Source organism: Syngnathus acus, chromosome 13 (assembly GCF_901709675.1).
Source record: "Syngnathus acus chromosome 13, fSynAcu1.2, whole genome shotgun sequence".
NCBI classification, from domain to species: domain Eukaryota; kingdom Metazoa; phylum Chordata; class Actinopteri; order Syngnathiformes; family Syngnathidae; genus Syngnathus; species Syngnathus acus.
The window spans coordinates 761,689-783,107 of NC_051098.1; the positions used below are offsets into that span (position 1 = coordinate 761,689).

The window sequence follows — 21,419 nt, forward strand, 5'->3', positions numbered from 1 at the left end:
ATGTTTCCTCACCCAGTTGCCTATTTCAGGGCGGAAATCAGTAAGGAGCGCATTTTTAAGCTGTTGCTGATAAGCACTCTCAGCCGCATCATCGAATGGGGTGCCACTGTGCACCCAGAATTATTTTTCAAATCTTAATTGAATGGCGGTCTCATCACTTTTTATCTTTCCAGGTTTTGTCTCTTGAATTTGTTCTCTTCTCTCTTGTGAAGCTTTCAACCACATTCTAGCACAATTCAACTCTCTCTCTTTTATTTTCTTTTTCAGTCCCTTTGTCGTTCTATCTACACTCTCCTCCAAAACATCAACCACCCTCTTCCACACTTCAACTTTCAACTTCCCTTCTACTCCATACTTTTTCTTCCACTTTAGCATGTATTGCATACAATTAAGAAATTTACTCGCCATGTACTTCTCATCTCCTTCAAGAGCTAGGGATTTACCGGTTTTGTTTCCCATCTTAATTTGGTATTTTAGGTTTATACAATTTTTATTTTTTCTTTTTTTTCTTTGAGGATCCTCAATGCAGGTTTAAATTGACCTTCCACCAAATTCTCTTTGCAGTCAATTTATCCTACCAGTCGCACTCTCAACCACACAAACACCAGAGGCCTATCCAGGATGGGTGTAAAACCCTCCCAAACAGCTTGGAAGAACGGACAAAAAAAAGGATCTACGCCCTTCTTCAATTACGAAAAAGAGACTCTGTCTTTTCGGAGCCCGTTCCTTCCACTGGGACTAGAATCCCAACTGTTTCATAGCTTGGAAAAACCAAAGCCGTATCTCATAGCCCGGACAAAACAAAGCCGTATCTCATAGCTAGGACAAACCAAAGCCGTATCTCATAGCTCGGACAAACCAAAGCCGTATCTCATAGCTCTGGCAAACCAAAGCCGTATCTCATAGCTCGGGCAAACCAAAGCCGTATCAGCGCTTTTTTCTTTGACTTACTTGTCCCCTGGTTCGTTGCACTGCCGGATCCCGTCAATCCACCTCTGTCAGACGAAGGCAGACCTAAGACGCTGGCCCAGCGAAGAATTTCCTTCCCAGGTCTTTCTTTACCAGGTCCTCCTAATAGACGCTGGCCCGTCGACGGTGTACAGCGCGTCGTCCTCCGTCAGCCAGATGGCGGGTATGAGGGTCCCGGGTTTCGGCACCAAAATATTAGGGTAGTGTTCACTCTAACTTATTTTGCAAGAACCACACTGGAGACAAGTTAGTCGTTTCAGACACCTGCAGGCGGAGAGTTCACTCGTCGCTGTGCTTACAGCGATGGTCGAATGAAGTCTGAAGTCAGGCCTCATCAGGTGCATATTTATTGAGAAGAAACACAGTGGGGTTGAAAGTGGGAGTGTGGGAACACAGGATGGGGTGAAGCCGCTCCCCTGCTGATCAAAGCATAGCAGGGGGCCTTTTACGACTTTGTGGAAACAAAGCAACTTTGATTGCTTCCTCTGCAGCTAGTCAATCAGGTGAAAAGATCTTAGCACTTTGGTCTACTACTTTTGTTAAGACAGGACAAGCTAGGTAAATTATTACAGGTTACATTCCAACATAATCATACGATGAAGATATTCTGCAAACCCTAACACACAATTCAGGTCAAAAAGTGCCTTCTGCCCTCAAGTGTCTGTCCGTCGGTCCTTCCATCCGTTCTTCCACCTGTCCATACATCCATCCACTGCTTATTCGGAGTTGGGTCACGGCGGCAGCAGCTTCAGTAGGGAAACCCAGACTTTACTCTCCCAGCCACCTCGTCAGGCTCATTCTGGAGAAGCCCAAGGAGTTCCCTGGCCAGCCGGGACACATAGTCTCTCAAGCGTGTTCTGGGTCATCCCCAAGGCCTCCTTCCAATGGGACATGCCTGGAAACCCTCCCCAGGGAGGCGTCCAGGAGGCATATGCTTTTTGCATATGCTCTAAATCAGTGGTTCCCAAAGTGGGCGGTACCGCCCCCCTGGGGGCGGTGGAAAGATCTGGGGGGGCGGTGAGGAAGAAAGGGGCGGTAGGGGGGCGGTAGGGGGGCGGCAGTCGATTTGTACAAAACACGCCGCTCTGGCCCAGTCAGATCCGACAGCATAGACTACAAAGGCAAAAGCTCAGGTTTGTAATTTCAAGCTTGTAATGTTCAGAATTTTATCTTATAATAAAAACCGCATTCTGGCGGTCAACATCATCTTGAGTTCAAGTCAACATGAAATTGGGGACTCGCCAGAACGCGCCGTGTTGTGTTGTGTTGAGCTGGTTAGGGCAGTGGTCCCCAACCACCGGGCCGCGGACCGGTACCGGTCCGTGGGTCACTTGGTACCGGGCCGCCAAGCCGCACAGAATTTTTTTTTTTATCGACGATCAATTAATTCAGGTCAAGACACTCGTCCCGGTCACGTGACATGTTTCCCCAGTCGAGCCCGCAAAGCTAATATGTGGCGACAGGCTAACTAACCAGGCAGTGAAGCATTCAAAACTGCTTCAACACATGGAGACCAAGCATCCTGCAATAAAAGACAAACCTTAAATCACTTCGGGTGTCATTGTCTCCGATTACGTCTAGATGGGACCGGCTCGTTTCTGAGAAACAAACTCAGTGCTCCCACTAATTCAACGTAATGGTAATGATATTATAAATGTATTATTTATTTATTTATATAAATGTATTATTTATTTATATAAATGCCTTGGGGGGGGCGCTAGGAATTCACTGGGGAGCCAAAGGGGGCGCCAGCCTGCAAAAGTTTGGGAACCACTGCTCTAAATCGACAGTAGCTAAGCATACATAAGTATATTCAAACCACCAATAATATATCAATTTCCAAAGATAACACAAGGCAGTTGTGATTACTTCTACAATCAAGTATAATTCTATAATCAATCTGTACCTTGTGGAGTCCAGTCAGTTTTTTATACAGATACTCCTCTTTTCTCCAGTTTTGACTCTGTGTTGGGAAAGGGGAAAAATAATATATCTTATTTGACAACTCACCCGTTAACCGTTGTTAATCACATTACACAACACAATTTTAACTTTTGAAATGCTTTGCCTGAGAGTTCCAAGGCCTGGTGAGCATTAAACAAAGTTAGGTGCACATTTTAATGACATAATTGTTACAGCAGATAGAAACCTACCTTTACACTAGCCACTCCTTGAGCTAAATCTGGAGTCACAAATCACTACATGGGTAAAAAACTGAAATTACATCTTTGGCATGCCACCGTCTGTTGTCTTCCGGGTTAGAGCACGCTGGCGTCAGATTTGTTGACTGCCGCTTCTATCCCGGACCGTGTCCGTTACTTGTTTTTCGTTTTCCCGTTTTCAGTGCACCCGTCTCTTTTATTTTTCTCGTGTTGTCTTCCGTCCACCTCGCATCCCCGCAGCTCCGCTCTCACCTATCTGTTTCCTCTCCCTCGGACTACCAACTACGTTAGCCAGCTAGCCAACAACCAACTGGCCAAAACCACTACCGGACCCTCCTGCCTCCCGACTCGGAGCCTGTGGCCGCCTGCTGTGGACTCGACGGCAGCTCTGGCCCGGCTCTCTGGCCTTCCGTTCGGCGTCCTTGGGGGACGGGCTCCACTCCCTGCGGGCTCGCCAACTGTGGCTCTGCTGTGTGCCGCCGTGGTGCGTTGGGGCCTGCCGTTCGAGCGGGTGCAGTCGAGGTCGACCGGCATCACCACCTGGTCCACTGCTGCTTCCACACGAGGCTGGGATCCTTCGCCGTCGCCGCTACATCTGACCGGCATTTCCCCGATGGCTCACCCATCTCCTCTTTTTGGACTACCAACCCCCTGTCACCTCCCGTACTGGCAACCTCAACAACCTCCGCTCCCGCCCCTCCTGCTCCTCCATCCATCTCCTTCGCACTGCTGACCGATGTCTTGTTAACTATAACCTACTGTCTCTCTCCCCCCCCCCACTCTTTTTTATTCCATGTAAAGCGTCTTTGGGTTATTGAAAAGCGCTATATAAATTGAATGAATTATTATTATTATTATTATCAGAAAATCTCAAGTTTGTGATCTATACTTACTGTTTGATCTTGTTTTTGTTTTTTTATATTAGCCATGGCGATTTTTGAAAGTGAGCTGCTGACATCTGCAAAAGCAATGCTATTATTTACATTAGTTTTAAATTCACATATAAATTGTAAATGCATACAGCATAACCTCTTGTCAAAAATAACATTTGCTTTTTAAATGTAGGCTACTCATATAGTTATAAACTTTCAAAAAGATTTCATTCACTTAAGAATTTATTTACTTAAGAAAAGCACTACATACACTATGCATCGACATGAAACTGTTTTGAATTTGAAACAAATTCCCTTTAGCGTTAATGTTTGTGTCAGGAGCTCTTCTATTCCAAATTATTAAAACTAAAACAACTAGTCAGGTAACAAATCATGGGAAAACAAATTACAAGCTAGCAGGCAAGCTACATCTTAAGGGCAACCTTGCAATTGATTGATAATGAAATGGACAAACTTTGCAGGACAAAACAACAATTCTTATTGAAATACTTGAAGACTCACCTCTAAGCAGCCTTTCTTAGTGTCTTTCTGGAGTGATTTTGTCCATAAGACCCAACAGTCGTCGACTTAAACTCCAACAAACACATAGGAAAACTTTACTTGCGCCGCACACTTCTTTTGTTTTACGGTGGCACACAATTTATGCACGTTGCTGCCTCCTAGTGGGGAGTTATCGAGTTGTTTTTACTCTAAAATTGATTTCCGTCCATGGGTTTTATTTAAGATTTAAAACAAAGCAATATAACATTTCTACATTATTTATACAACTTGCATCTGGTTTAGAGTTTAATATTTTATCTTTGATGGATTTAATTTTGTCGTCTATATTTGGTCTCTGCAACAACCAATTATAGACGCGTCTAAATATGGTTACAAAAATAACCACAGTTTACACAGATCAATGGTTGTTTCAAACAAAGCAATACAACTTTGTACATTATTTCTAAAACTTACAGCTGGTTTAGAGTTTAATATTTTGAAATATGATCATATTTGTTGGATTTATTTATGTCTATATTAGACCTACGTATGTATAGCCGAATTATAGACTTGTCTAAAATCAGTCTTCACATAGACAAGACGTCTAAAGACGTCAAGTGCTCAGTGGGAATGGTGTTTAGATTTCCAATTAAAACATACCGTAATTTTCCATGTATAATACGCACCCTAAAAATGGCATGTCGATGCTGGAAAAAAGCCTGTACCCATGTATAATACGCACCCAAATTTTGACTCTTAAGTCCGTAAACGTAAAATTATTTCAGAAAAAAGATCATCTTTGGGAACAACCGGATGTTATTCTGCCGGTCAGTATCACTGCGCATGCGCTAGCAAACTCGATAGCGGAAAAATGTTTCGGATTTGTGTAGGGTACATTGTGACAGCAAACGAGCAGGTGATCGAGCAAGCGTCTGATACGAGAGCATTGTGTTTGTATGGAGCGTGTTTGAAGTGAACAGCAGAGAAGAAAGGAACAAGGCAAAGTGTTGTGAAATAAAATATTACCTGTAATACGCATTTAGGTAGAGAACTGAAGTCTCGCTCTTTATATAGCTGACGTGTCTTGCGCATCCGTTCTGCGCATCTGTAATGGCGGCCTCCGTATGATATCCGGTTTGCGATGGAGATTAAAAAACAAACAATATTTGACAATAACACACCATCAAGGATTGCACCATCGCATCAAACGATGTGTCGTCAATTATGAATTTTACTGACTAAGTGTGTTGGGCAGGATGGCTGAATGCGATGCGCGATTGACGTGTCTTGCGCATCCGTTCTGCGCATACTGTCATGGCGGCCTCCGTATGATATCCGGTCTGCGATGGAGATTAAAAAACTAACAATATTTGACAATAACACACCATCAAGGATTGCACCATCGCATCAAACGATGTGTCGTCAATTATGAATTTTACTGACTAAGTGTGTAGTTTTATTTTGAGGGAGATTTTCTTCAAAAATTGTTGTACCCATGTATAAATGCGCACCCCAGATTTTAGGGCAATAAATTAGTTACATTTTGCGCATTATACATGGAAAAAGACGGTACATCGTTCCTACTTCGCTGATTTTCACCTATCACAGGTGGTCTTGGAACCAATTATTAGGGATTACTGTGTATATACTTATATACTGTGTATATTATATCGTCTATATTAGGTCTATGTATAGCCGAATTATAGACTCGTCTAAAATCTACAGCATAATCATATACAGTATATATATGTGTATACTGTATGAAAAATATGGTTGACTTATGCACTGGTGGGGTAGTGCACAACACTGGTCAGTCTGGTTAGGACAGGGGTCGGCAACCCGCGGCTCCAGAGCCGCATACGGCTCTTTAGCACGCCCCTAGCGGCTCCCTGGAGTTCTTGCAAAAGTGCGTGAAAATGGAAAAACATGTTTTTTTTGTTTTGTTTTTTTAAATATAGTTTTTATATGGTAATCATGACACAAACATTCTTATGCTGTAGAAAATATATGTAGTTGTAAATATATTAAAAATATCGAATTTCAGAATGGCGCAAAATTGCATCATAGCAAGCGACACAGCACAGGCGAGTTGTAAACAAACAGGTGTGTGAGTGACGGGCCATGGATTCAAAAGGCAAAAAGAGACAGACTGCTGATGAGAACAGCGGGATTAAGAAAGAATGGACTCAACTATTTGCTTTCATTGCCAAGGCTGAAGGGTTGCCTGAATGTTTGATTTGCAATGAGAAGTTGTCTAATATAATCAGAGCCAGTATTGTTGCTGATATAAACATAGATGATCTCAGTAAATCCTATAAAAATTGTGTAACCATGGGAAAAATCACCTGTATTACATTGAATGAGCTTTGCAAGACTGTCACTGAGTGTAACTCCTCCACTTCTAATATTGACCCTGTACCGACAGCATTCTTTAAGCGGGTATTCAACAGTCTCAAGTCATGTCCTGAACATTATAAACATATCTCTTCAAACAGGCATCTTCCCAGATGCCTTTAAAACAGCTGTGGTAAAACCCTTACTAAAGAAGCCCAACCTAGATGGAAATGTACTGACCAGCTATCCAGATATCCAACCTTCCTTTCATTAGTAAGATACTTGAAAAGATAGTTTCAGTGCAAATAAACTCGTTTCTGAAAGAAAACAATATCCTGGAGGAATTTCAGTCAGGCTTTAGAACATACCACAGCTCTGAAACTGCTCTTACTAAAATAATCAGCGACCTCAGACTAAACTCTGATGAAAACAAGGTGTCGATTCTTATCCTCTTAGACCTAAGTGCAGCGTTTGATACCATTGAGCATGATATCCTAATCAATCGTCTTGAAAGGTTAGTCGGTCTTTCGGACTGTGTGTTAAACTGGTTCAGAACATATATCAAAGGGAGAAAGTTCTATGTCAGTTTAGGAGAGCATGTGTCCAACACACGACAGCCGCTATGGGGTTGCACAAGGCAGCTGCCTTGGTCCACTATTATTCTCACTTTACATGCTGCCACTTGGTGACATCATCAGAAAGCACAATGTATATTTCCATAGTTATGCGGATGACACACAATTGTACATATCTGCAGAACCCAATGATGCTACACCTATAAGCTCAATCACCAACTGTCTTCTGGCTATAAATAAATGGATGAGCAACAATTTCTTAAAGTTAAACGAGGATAAAACTGAAATCTTGCTAATCGGCCCGAAAACAAAAGGAGAAATGCTGTTTAATAATTTGGGGAAATTAACTCCCTGGATTAAATCCGAGGTTACAAATCTTGGTGTTATCTTAGATTCAAATCTAAGCTTCAGGTCCCACATTAACAAGGTGACCAAAACATCATTTTTCCACCTTAGAAATATAGCAAAAGTAAGAGCGTTCATAAATCAAAATGATGCTGAGAAACTGATTCATGCCTTTATTTCAAGCCGGCTTGACTACTGTAATGCACTCTTTACTGGTCTCCCGAAAAAAAACACTGATTCAAGATTCAAGAGTTTTTTATTCGCCATGTTTGAGCGTGCTAAACAAGGAATTTGACTTCGGTAAATCACAGCCTCTGTTCAACATTTAGGTGACTAACAACACTCAGGACATGTGAAAAATGGCAAATATTCTCAAACATCCCCTGATCTTAAACTCCCAAGAGGGCAACGAAGAACTCAAAACTCCAGCTAGGGGAACTGAGAAACCTTGTGTTAGGGTTTTGAGCACTACCCTAACACTTGAGAAGAGACCACAGATGGGAAGGTCCCTTATCCAGGATGACCAGGCTGCAATGGATGCAGAGAGGACACAAAGTACAAACAGTGTAGACAAATTCAAAAAAGGTGTGGAGAGCAGGATGTTATTGCACAGTAATGACTCTGAGACTCTAAGAGTGGTGTGAGTTCATCAGAGCAACAGCCTGGGGGAAGAAGCTGTCGCTGTGTCTGCTGGTTTTGGCGTACCGAGCTCTATAACGCCGTCCGGAGGGGAGTAGTTCAAACAGACTGCAACCTGGGTGAGAAGGGTCTGTAGAGATGTTCCTTGCACGTTTCCTGGTCCTGGATAGACTTCAGCTCATCTAAAACGCTGCAGCTCGCCTATTAACCAGGACCAAGAAGAGAGAGCACATTAGACCAGTTCTAGCTGCTCTGCACTGGCTTCCTGTAACATTTAGAATTGATTTTAAAGTCCTTCTCCTTATATACAAAGCCCTCAACGGGCAGGGACCAAGCTACATTGCAAATTCTCTTGTTAGCTACATACCTCCAAGAACCCTGCGATCATCTGCTGCTGGTTTATTGGAGGCTCCCAGCAACAGCAGAAAGAAGATCGGTGATGCAGCCTTTGTTAATTACGCCCCCAAACTATGGAACACACTGCCCATAGATATCAGGGAGGCCAGCTCGCTAGATATTTTCAAAACAAAACTTAAAACTCATTTCTTTACCCGAGCATTTAACTAATTATGTTTTGTAAATTTCATTTTAAGCCTAATTTTATCTTTATCTTTATTTTTATTTTTTACCTTTTCTTAAAGCTTTATTCTTTATTTTATTAAAGCTTGCTCCTATGTTAAACTCCCTTTATTAATTGTGTATGCATACATTAATGTTTTGTTTTTATGTATTCATGTTTTTCTTTCATTGTTGTAAAGCGCTTTGAGCTGCATTTCTTGTATGAAAGGTGCTATACAAATAAAGTTTATTATTATTATTATTAGTATTATAACAAGAAGAGCAATTTGGAGCGAAATTGTCAGCTAAAGCATGCTAAATTTGCTGTATGGAGGTAATGAACCTTGTCATCCATATTGTGAACAAAATAATCGCAAAAGCATTAAACCACCGCCAGTTCCGTGAATTGCTAGATGAAGTTGACAGCGAATATGCCGATCTCTTGCTGCACAACAAAGTCCGCTGGCTATCCAGGGGCGACGTTTTGCGTCGCTTTGTTGCTTTGTATTTGTAGCCTACTTAATTATTTTAATAGTAGGCATACAGCTCATGTATTGACAGTCTATGTTGCCTTATAAAAAGCTTTTAGATTTTTGCGGCTCCAGACGTATGTTTTTTTTGGGGAGGATCAATATGGCTCTTTGAACATTTTGGGGTTCCGACCCCTGGGTTAGGAGCTCCAAGAAAGAGAGGTGAGCTCATGGTTTCTGAAGTTTTAATTAGATTGGCAGCCTCAGTACAACTGTGTGTATGTGTGTGTGTGTGTGTGTGTGTGTGGTTCTATAAACAAATAATAATTGGTGTTAATCATATAATATTTACAATAATGTAAATATCACAACAATATAGTATATGTAAAATAGCGCAACTCAAAGTTGTATGCATGGACGCAAAACCGCGATGATAGCTCTCAAACATGCGCAAGGACATTTTGTATCACTAACTGGCAGTCAAAGAGGCTGGTAGCTATAAACAATAAACAACGTGTGGAACTTACTTACTTTACGCACACTCTGAAGTGGGGTAAACTGTACTGGGCTGAACTAAACTTAAACTATGTGAAATCCGAACTATATCCTTTCTCTTCTGCCCTTCTCCTTCTAACACATATGACGAGGCGTGGTCTCTATGTTCCGCCCTCTTAAAGGATACAGTCTCACAGTCCTCGAGCAGCCTTTTCTGCACTGTATATTTGTGTTTTAATTTACTGATATCACCGTCTTTGTTGTACTTGTACAGTTGTTACATGTAAAGCACTTTGTTATAGCTGCAGCTGTTATGAAATGTGCTACAGTATATCATGTTATACAGTAATCCCTCGTTTATCGCGGATAATTGGTTCCAAGACCACCCGCGATAGGTGAAAATCCGCAATGTAGAGAAAATATATTGTGACAATATCAACAAAATACTTTTATGAACCTTTATTGTATTTTTAAACACTGTATTGTACCTTTAAATGCTTTTTTGTATTTTTGAACACTTTTGTAAACATTTTAAAGTCAAACTGATTTTCATTAACAATCTTTATTTAAATAAATAACAAAATAAGAGTAAATATATTGTTACAATATCCGCACAAGACATTTATTAACCTTTATTTTAGTTTTATACACTTAATTGTTTTACACTTTTTTGTATTTTTAAACACTTGTAATTTTTTTAAAGTGAAACTGACTTTCAGAAACATTATTTATTTACAAAAATAAGAAAATAAATAAGAGGAAATATATTGTTACAATATTCACACAAGACTTTTATGAACCTTTTTTGAAGTGTAAACATGTCTCGCTCCTCTCTGCTTTTGCGTGCTTGCTGACCCCGCGGCCCAGTACAAGTGCATTCGCACAATAATATATACTTTTATTTTTATACTTATATTTTGTACTTTTAAATATGTTATTGTATTCTAAACACTTTTTTAAACATTTTAAAGTGTAAAGATGTCACAGCCCCGCTCTGCTCTTGCAGTGCTGACTGGCCCCTGCAGCCCAGCGTGAGAGCATCTGCACATGACATTTATAATTTTATTTTTAAACACTTTATTGTATTTTTAAACATTTTAAAGTGTAAACGTGTCACAGCTCCGTTCTGCTCCGCTCTTAAGGTGCTGACCGGCTGACGCGCCCCCGCAGCCCAGCGCGAGGGCATCCGCACAAGACTTGTATAATGTTAAACACTTTATAATAATTTTAAACACTTTATTATATCTTTAAATACTTTTTAAATAGCTTTAAGAAGCCTGCTATCCCCTTCTGCTTCAATGATGCACGACGCGAGCTCGCTGACTGGCTCGTCAGCCTGCCTCGTAGTCCCGCTCTGCCGGCATTCCAGACCTCCTTGTTTCCTTTAAACTTTCCCCAAATAAAGAGCCCATGTTGCATTTGGTTGTCCTGCCTCGTTCGTGACAATAAAACGAAGCGCAAATCAGAGATGCTGCTGATTCTGCTGACACAAACGAAGTGGAGTGGATATGTAGCAGGAGATTGAGATAAAGCCTGGTTAGAGTTGCTCTAAGCCAGGGGTACCCAAACTTTTTCAGCTCGCGAGCTACTTTTGAAATGACCAAGTCACAAAGATCTACCCACTAAAAAAATAATAATTTTATATATATAGTATATATATATATATATATATATATGTCATCGTGAAAAAAAAGTCCTACTCCCATTCCCTATGAAACTGATACTTCTTACTATGGCCAGCTGCCCCACTCATTTTTATACCCTTTCTTAAGTTTAAGAGAAAAAACAGGGTTCTGACAATTGGAGGGAACTCGCGAGCTAGCATGTTTGTGTTGTGTTGTTAGCGCCGTTGTTTGTACACGCGTCAAGTGCGGAAAAAAAAAAAAAAAAACATTTTAATATCACGCGATCGACCAATAGTGGCTTGGCGATCGACCGGTCGATCGCGATCGACGTATTGCCCACCCCTGCTCTAAGCCAATCATCGGCAAGGATACAGATCAACATATCCCATTGGTCTCCGACCGGCCAATAGTGTGCTGTAAAGTCATATGGGTAGACAAAGCCCTGTGCTCAAAACAAAAAGCTGCGATGTATATATATAATATAGCCGCAATATTTGTTTTCATAAAATTTTGCGACGCACAGAAGCCGCGATCGGTGAACCGCAAAATAGCGAGGGATTACTGTATTCTATTTTAACTGAGCAACACTGAGCTCCATCCTGCCTGCTCAGGTACATTTATTTTGCTGATCAGGCAAAATGTGTGCTCACTGGTAAGCGTTTCAGTATGTTGCCCTCAGGAAGGTGAGGTTTTACCTGCACACTTTCTTCATCTTGATTGTTTCTGCATTTGTGCTGTCTTTCTGGTCAAAATTTTTTTGAATGGCCGCCTTTCCCAGAACGGTTCAGTTTGCTTTGTCTGTCTTGCTTAATGTTGCTTGACTTGCTTGTGGCAGTGTGTTTTGATTTTTCAATGTTCATTAATTTTAAAAACCTGCTATTAATTTCAATAATATGGAAAAAATGTCCTGTCACATGAAATATTTTTTTTTATCTCGTTGTAGTTGCCAACTATTTTACATGGGGAGGGTCAAACCTCATTGACAGGTAGAATTAAAATTATGTTTCTATCAGCAACAGGAGCTGAGATATCAATTATTTAGTAGGTGTTGACAACTGTGTTGAATTCCCATTAAAACCTCAGGTTTTCGGGAGAGCTTCTCGTCCCCCTTAGGTTTTAGGTGTGTTTTGCCAGGCACTTTAGGCCTTATTGGGTTAAAGAAGTGCTTCTCAAATAGTGGGGCGATACCAAGGGGGGCGTGTGACACCAAGGACCAACATGCTTTTCTTTTGGCTGTACTAGATTAAAGGGTAATTAGACATCCACTGCAGGAAGAGTGTGCGCAAGGAGCAGTCGCTCTAGCCCACGGAACAAAGGCACACACAGCACAGAGCAGGCGATAAAAAGTGCAGTGTGACACCATGGAAAAATATTGAACAGGGTTGAAAAGAACGGCGGAGAGAGACGGAGATAAGAGAATTGAGAGTCACACGAAAGCTAAGACAAGGATATATGACGAAGCGTACGTAGCTCTCTACTTCAGTATGACTACGATGGGAGACGAGGAAAGACTGGTGGGTTTTCTGTGCCTTACAATGTTGGCCGCGGACAGTATGAAGCCAAATAAATTAAGGCGGCACTTAAAGTCATTGCACCCCAATCATGTTGATAAGATGCTTGAGGTTTTTCAGCGAAAACGGGCTGAATATTGCCAACAATCATCCCACTTTGTGAATGCTACTTCAGTCAATCAGCAAACACTGTAAGCATCATATAAAGCAGCGTACCATATTGCTCAGTGCAAAAAAAAAAAAAATACACCATTGATGAAGAGCTGATACTACCTGCAGCCGTGGAATGCTGCCTCAATTTTGATTAAAAAAACAGCACAAATGTTTTTAATCATTTTTGTTCTGTAGGTTAAAATGTTTTATATATTGTGCTCCTGAGTTAATGTTGCTGATTACTTTGAACTGAATATTATTTATTGCTGTTATATAATTTAATATTATATATGTTTATTATTATTTTATCGTATTTTTTCAGCATAAAATGGCAGTTGGTCAAGAATGTTTATTGTTTGAATAATTTATAATTTATTTTTTTATTTCAAGTAAAGTGATGCACTTTGAATCTGTTCTCTTACAGACTAAAAACAATGTTATTAATAAAGTTATTCTTTATTGTAAGTTGATCTTTCTTTTTTATTTCTTTTTTGTTTTCTTTAATGTTAATAAGGGTTAATGTGAAGGGGGGGCGTGAAATGTTTTCTTCTCCCTAGGGGGGGCATCACAGAGAATAATTGAGAAGCACTGGGTTAAAGGGACCACAGCCACACATGCACACAAATTTACCCATGACGTATAACAACTGGTAATATAATTTATAAAATAAAATAAAGAAATAACAAAACTTTACATTTGATAGCACACGAGAGCAGACATTCTCTGAATGAAGAATGAAAAACTTGAACATTTAATTGGAAAATGTTTCTGCAGGTTTGGGTTGGCACTGTTGGTGTAGGACCTCAAGGTAGAAAGCTCTGTGCCACCTTTCAACATGCTGAAACATATGCCTTCCAGGATGAAGTTGGTGCCCTGCTACTGAATGTCTGCAAAGTTGTGCCCAAGGGTGTGCTTTGCTTCTTGCCTTCCTACAAGGTAAATATGTACACATATCAATTTAAAAGAAAAAATCTGCGAAGTGTATTTGGCCTCCGGTGACGTACAACATTTCTGCATTGTGAGCACGGCAACTGTTATAAAGGCTGGCTAAAAGTGAGCCATGATTTACAATGTCAGTCTCATGTTTTGGACTTCATATTTCTGGGAATGTCACGGTGGTTGCTGCGTGTCCATTTGAAGCCTTTTTGTCATGTTTGATTTCTTGGATCTTATTTGGATTAATAACACGAATTAATGACTTGGTTACGGATTCGACACTAGGAAACAAATACGGACATTAACTAATGTTTGGAGATTCTGAATTTAAGAGATCTGGTCGGGTAAGTATTGAGGAGCTAGTTGGCGTAACTGTAACAGATTCTTATTACTGTATTTTTCGGACTAAAAGCCGCTCCGGAATATAGGTCGCATTAGCCATAAAATGCACAATAACGTGAAAAAAAACACAAGTCGCTCCGGAGTATAAGTCGCATTTTGGGGGAAATTTATTCGACAAAATCCAACACCAAGAACAGACATGAACGAGCAACAACAGGCTAAACGATAGGTATGCTAACGTGACATAAACACAAACGAAGAGCTGAGAACGGGCCTGACGTAACATTCAGAGTTATTAAAAAACGATTACATAAATAACACGTTTATAAAACCATCTGTGTCACTCCAATTCATTAAATCCACCGATCGTCCTTTATGTCAACAATGGGTGCGCGCCGCTGACGGCGCTTGCACTTCAAAATATTCCACAGGCCCATATAACGATAAATAAATTATATACCAAATAACTATTATATAAGCAATAATATTATCAAACCATCTTTGTCACTCCAAATCATTAAATCCATTGATCAAATTCCTCGTCCATTGTCAACAACGCCGCGCGTGCGCCCTGACGTCAGCCTCGTCGTTATTCCACAGATCTAGTGTATAACTATATTGTAGCGTTAAAAAAAGTACAAGGAAAGACTTGGGTTTGGTAACCGGCTCTTTATTTAATAAAACAAGAGTTCAACGAGCCAACAACTACTGAACTGTAACGATAAAAACATATACAAGTTGCTACACAAAATAAAATATATCAAATAACTATAACATAAATAGTTAACCGCCACACGGCCCTAAGCACCGGCGTGGACTTCCAGGCGTGTGGCGGCGTGGACTTCCATCCCCGGAGGTGGCACTTCCAGCCACGGAGGTGGAAGAGAGCTCCATAGAATAGGACCGGGCGTGCGTAAAAGCCATGTCCGAGCCCCATCCACCGTCCCCGGACAGCCACCCGGCCGAGCGCCGGCCCCCGACTTCCATCCACGGAGGTGAAAGAGAGCTCCGTAGAGTAGGACCGAGCGTGCGTAAAAGCCATAATAGTTTTTCAAACCTTCTGTGTCACTCCAAATCATTAAATCCTTCAAACTCTTCGTCCTCCGTGTCACTTAAAAACAAAGCCGCTAATGATGCCGGTGGTACGTGGGGCCCTTCGTCATTTTCGTCATCCCGTGATCGAATCTTTGTCCTTTAGGTAAACAACCGCCGCGCTGCTGACGTCACTTGAAATTAAAATTACAGTAATCCCTTGCTACATCGCGGTTTCACTTTTTTTTTTTCTCAATTTTGAAAATTTATGAATAAATTCACATAAATCGCTCCTCAGTATAAGTCGCCCCCCCACCCAAACAATGAAAAAAATGTGACTTATAGTCCGAAAAATACGGTATTATTATTATCATTATTAATTGTAATAATTATTATTATTACCGTAATTCCCTGACTATACGACTACTTTTTGCACATGCATTGAACCCTGCGGTTTATAGTCCGGTGCGGCTTATCTATGGATTTTTCATGATTTTTATGATATTGTAAAATGATTTGTTTTGGTTAAACAAGGTACTAGAAATGATGACATTTCATGTAAAACACCTGCATCTTATAGTCCAGTACATCTTATATATGAACAAAACAGGACTTTCCCCTAATTTTGGCTGGTGCGGTTTATATTCCGGTGCGGTTTACAGTCCAGAATTTACAGTCTGTTCATCATCTTTGACAAGCTTTTGTTTTCGAATGGTAAAATACTGCTAGTGCCATGTTTAATTTTTGAGTCCACAATTTGATGCGCTGTGCTTTTATTTTGGCGGTCTTCGGTAGTTCAGAAAGTGCTGACCCTCTACCGGTGTTTTGACTGTTGCGAGACACTGCCAGAAAAAAAAAAGAGGTTGCGATCTGAAAGTGTTGAAAGTTTCTTTTTTTTAGTTATTTTTAAAGTTTTTTAAAGTTATTTTTTACTGCTGTCAGACGTAACGGACTTATATGCACGCCAGCACCCGGCTGGAATGGGGACAAGGTATTTGCTTTTAATTTCTTTCATTATTTTTTTAAACGTCCTTGTGGAAGGTAGCGCCAAAATGCTGCCGAAAATAAGGCGGATGTTGTCGCATCACTGCTGCCCGTTAGTTAGGTTTACAGAGGCAAGCCGATTTCCGTACTCACAGCTTAACTAATTTTGCCTTGAGATGTGCCAAAAGATGCTGTCGCAGTAGGCGGGCGAATGCTCGCAGGTTGCCGAGGCGAACGTTGATACCCCCCCAAATTGCTCCAGAGTACAAGTCGCACCAGCCATAAAATGCATAATAAAGAAGGAAAAGACGCACTGGAGTATAAGTCGCATTTGGGGGGAAATTTATTTCAACACCAAAAACAGACAAAATAAAAATAGAATAAAGGCAACAACAAGCTGGATAATTGTATGATATGCTAATGTTACATGACAAACAATGGTATGTTAACAAAAAGCTATTAAGAGTTATTCAGATAACTATAGCATAAATAACACGCAAACATGTTAACCAAATCACCCTTGTCACTCCAAATCACTAAATCCAATGAAATTGTCATCCTCTGTGTCACTTTTAAACAACTCCGCTAACTTTGGAGGTAGAAGTTGCGGCGCTTTCTTTTCTACGTCACTTACGTCAGACTTGTCAGTTGCCAACACAGGCCTCGAGTGCCCTCTTGGGGTTTAGTGTGAAAATAACATATTAAATTATGTAATAATGTGTTAATAATTTCACACATAAATTGCTCCAGAGTATAAGTCACACCCTATGAAAAAATACTGTGATTTATAGTCCGGAAAATAGGGTAACTAGAAACTGCGTTTTTTTCCCCTCTGTAATATTGCTAAGATCCGATCCTTTCAACCCGTGATATGGAAATTATTGTGTGAAGGCGATGGCCTTCACACATATGTTATTCTACACCATTCACTTTATTATTATTATTCTATTTTATTCCTTGTCCCGCTTCTTCTTCCACAAAATTCATCCGATTCACTCCATTCCACTTTTCACGTATTCCAAATATTTACGACAGGGTGGGTTCCTGTTAGGGTAGTGCTCACTCTAACTTATTTTGCAAGAACCACACTGGAGACAAGTTAGTCGTTTCAGACACCTGCAGGCGGAGAGTTCACTCGTCGCTGTGCTTACAGCGATGGTCGAATGAAGTCTGACTCAGGCCTCATCAGGTACATATTTATTGAGAAGAAACACAGTGGGGTTGAAAGTGGGAGTGTGGGAACACAGGATGGGGTGAAGCCGCTCCCCTGCTGATCAAAGCATAGCAGGGGGCCTTTTACGACTTTGTGGAAACAAAGCAACTTTGATTGCTTCCTCTGCAGCTAGTCAATCAGGTGAAAAGATCTTAGCACTTTGGTCTACTACTTTTGGTAAGACAGGACAAGCTAGGTAAATTATTACAGGTTACATTCCAACATAATCATACGATGAAGATATTCTGCAAACCCTAACATATCCCCCCTGTTTTATCATATGAGTATGTCAAACCCGATCAATCAAACATAAGAAAGAAAATACAATGACAGCAATAATTTCCAGTGAAGACGAGGTATTTCCCTCAATGCTCCAGTCCAAATTTTGTGTGCAACTGAAAAACCTGCGGCCAGATTAAATGCAGGAAAAGAGTTACACGGCCCCTTTGCCTTAGGCGACCAGAATGTTATCAAAGAAAAAAAGAAAAAGAAAAACACAGAAACAGTACATCATTGTACCCATCACTTGCAAGGCATTTTCGATGGTCAAATCATCAAGGTTCCGTAAAATAATGCTGAGCTAAACAGCAGTCGTCCGGAACATTCGCACCCCAGACAGGGTCATGGGGGTCAAAGGTTGTAATCGCCCTGCGTCGACGTCCAGAAGAGTTGTGTGCTGTCGTCAGCTGACGATGTTGTATCCTGTAGGTGTGGTCTGTCACCCACACTGGTGCACACACTCCTGTCCAGTTGGCGGGCAGCATCGGATAAACCTTGTGACCACAAAGCCACCAGCCATTCTGTATGAAGTATGTTCCGTTTGATGGTGCAGCCATGTTGGTCGGAGAGCCCTCACCACCTGAAATGGCTCTCTTATCCTGACGCTCAGTGGCGATGTCCAAAGCTCCCATCCAGTTCCCTCCTGGAGAGCAGTCTCTGTCAATGCATTTGTGGGTCTCACTTCCTTGGATGTAACACGTATAGTTCACTCCAGGTGGCCGGTCTGTGAAGGCCACCTCCGGCAGTGTTCGTCCTTTAACAGTCACATTGAGATTCGTCCAGAAAAGCTGATCACAGGTACCTTCCGCAAGTCCAGGGCGGGACGGGTCGGCATCACTGACTGTGACAGCACGGTGTTGATATCCAACTCCTCCCATGGATGCCATGCATTTCGCTTCAGCGACATTCATTGCTCTGGCCTCCAAGTGAACTTGTGTAGAGGAAGGAGGGAGTTTGGAACACACATAGCAACCCTCCTGTGTGTGTGATCTCACAGTGAATTTGACGTAGCGGTACCAAGTGTTGGTTTCGTATGGGTTTCTGGGGTCCCATGACCAGTCCTCAAAGTTCTCATCGTGTGACCATCGTTTTCCACGGTCAACATTGTCACTTGGTCTGTTCAGTTGAGTCCATAGACCATAGCACGCTCCAACCACAACGCAGCAGAGGATCCATCTGGCATATGGAGCTCCGTTGCTACTAGGATGGCAGAGACACCGGAACATCCCCTCGCCTAGCGGAGTGGGGATCGTTGTTTTCTTCACCAACATTGAGACGACCCACCCTAAACGATAGGACTCCTTTGAAGTTAGCCTTCCCCACCACTCCGAATTAGGGGTCCAGCACTCTCTGCAACTTGCAGTGGCTGAGGTGAATCCAGCTGGGCCGTTCAGCGATCTTTATTGCGGTGGGGGTAGTCAGCAAGACTTGGAATGGTCCCTCCCACCGTGGGCTGGCCCAGCTCTTTCTTTTGATGACTTTGATGTAGACCCAGTCTCCTGGCTTGATGGCGTTGTCGACCTGTGAGGATGAAAGATCAGGCGGCAGTAAATTTGCATTTGACACCTCTGTCAGTCTGAGCGTTCTGATCATGTAATCTGCCAAGGACTGTTCTTCGTCTGCTTCTTGCATATATTGTATCATTCACCAGTCAATTTTATTGCCCTTTTGAATTGGGCAAATAAGAGTGTTTGCGAGAAGTGTTTAAGCACTTCCGAATGACTCCTCCTGACCAAAGACCATTTATGACAGAGGCTATCCCATTTATTGCCTCCTGTTTTAAAGGAGATTCTCTGATCTTGGTTACTGGAGGAACGGACCTTAAGTCCTGTAGCAGATGGTTCCTTTGCCCATCCCCTTATCAGTTAAATAATGTTGATTAGCCAGGAAAACGCATAAGCGCGTGCCCTTCCAAACAGCTACACCACTTCCTCATGGCTTCTTCAGTTACTATTCAATCATCTTCCAATTGTTTACAGCAAAAGTTTGAGAAAAAAATCTAACTCAATGGTACAACGCCATATGTATTAGAGAATCTATATGTAGTAAAGCGTTGTATATATATTTCTTTTTTTTTTATCTCCCACTCTCTATACAACATTCCCCCACCTTCTGAGGCTTGGCGACGCCCATGTCTCACACCTTGACAAACTTTTTGGGAGGATGTGTTCTTTACCACATATGACTCTATCATCATTTAATTTGACTTTCTTTCCAAAACGCTTCTAAGCTTCCCAGTTCACACATCTTCTGCATGTGTTACTGGTTCTCCAGTTTTTTTTTTTTGTTTTTTTTTTTCGTTGATTAGCAATCCAAAAGCAACCTTTTTATTTCCTTTATGTATTTATTTCTTCCTTAGCATTTAACGCACTCAAAATCACTCTTTCTTCTAAGTCGCCCCACTAATTTTCGATAGAAGTGTCCAACAACGCCAACCATTCAACCTGTATCTTCCCTTCATTCAGGCAATCAGTCATCAATGCTCATTTGCATCTCACACGCAGTCTCCAAGAAGGAGACTTCCTATCACATCGGTCCCAATTCATCCAAGCTCACCACACAACATTCACATACCGTTTTCATCTCAAGGTTCCTGATAGAACAATCCATCAATCAGAAGTTTTTCTTTGTTTTTAAATTTGAAGAACCCAATCTCTCAGAATCAGCTCGCATATAGAAGTTTGTATAATCTTATAACGCAACCAGTCAATTACTTCTATTAAATGTGAACGTCTTCAATTCACAATTTTGATTCTTCCAATTCCTGAAAGCATGTTCTGTCGTTTCTTACTTAACATGCACTAGTGTGGATCAGTTTCTGCTCGCAAACAGATTTCTCTCTTTTCCTCTCATTTTTATCTTCCAAAAGCGTTCCTGTTCTGCGGTGCAAATTGGATAGACCACAGTCTAGCAAATTTCTGTACACTAAAAGTTTAGCCAATTTTCATCATTTTAACACACATGCACAGCTCTCGCGCGCGTAAGGTAGATCCCAGCACCAATGATTCGTCACAGGCTGGCCATTTCCTGTGGTCGATCATGAGCTGGTCCCTCCCACGCACATGAGGACAGCACATTCTAAGTTTTATTTATCTTCTAGAAGCCAGTTGCATTCATTTACCACTTGATTTGCAAATTTTAACTTTAGTGTACATACACAATTTGATCTCTGGTCGTTTGTCATTGGGCATACAACAGCATTGTCATACTCCTTGCATGGACAGGAGCTCTAACAATCTAAAAACGTTCTAATAATCTGACAATGACTCAGTGGCCTAGTGGTAGAGTGTCCGCCCTGAGACTGGAAGGTTGTGGGTTCAAACCCCGGCCGGGTCATACCAAAGACTATAAAAATGGGACCCATTGCCTCCCTGCTTGGCACTCAGCATTAAGGGTTGGAATTGGGGGGTTAGATCACCAACTG

At 41.4% G+C, this 21,419-nt stretch overlaps 1 protein-coding gene across 12 annotated transcripts in view; it reads left to right on the forward strand.

The window, feature by feature from the left end:
* brip1 (BRCA1 interacting protein C-terminal helicase 1) overlaps window positions 1-21,419 on the forward strand; it is a 194,776-nt gene that overhangs the window by 102,107 nt on the left and 71,250 nt on the right. For 10 of the 12 annotated variants that reach the window (XM_037268387.1, XM_037268386.1, XM_037268377.1 and 7 more), the window contains one exon: window positions 13,984-14,145. The exons of 1 other annotated variant lie outside the window; for it this stretch is intronic. In XM_037268387.1, coding sequence (XP_037124282.1) covers window positions 13,984-14,145 — 162 coding nt within the window. The remainder of the gene's footprint in view (window positions 1-13,983; window positions 14,146-21,419) is intronic. One more of the 12 variants, XM_037268379.1, reaches the window with a different exon arrangement.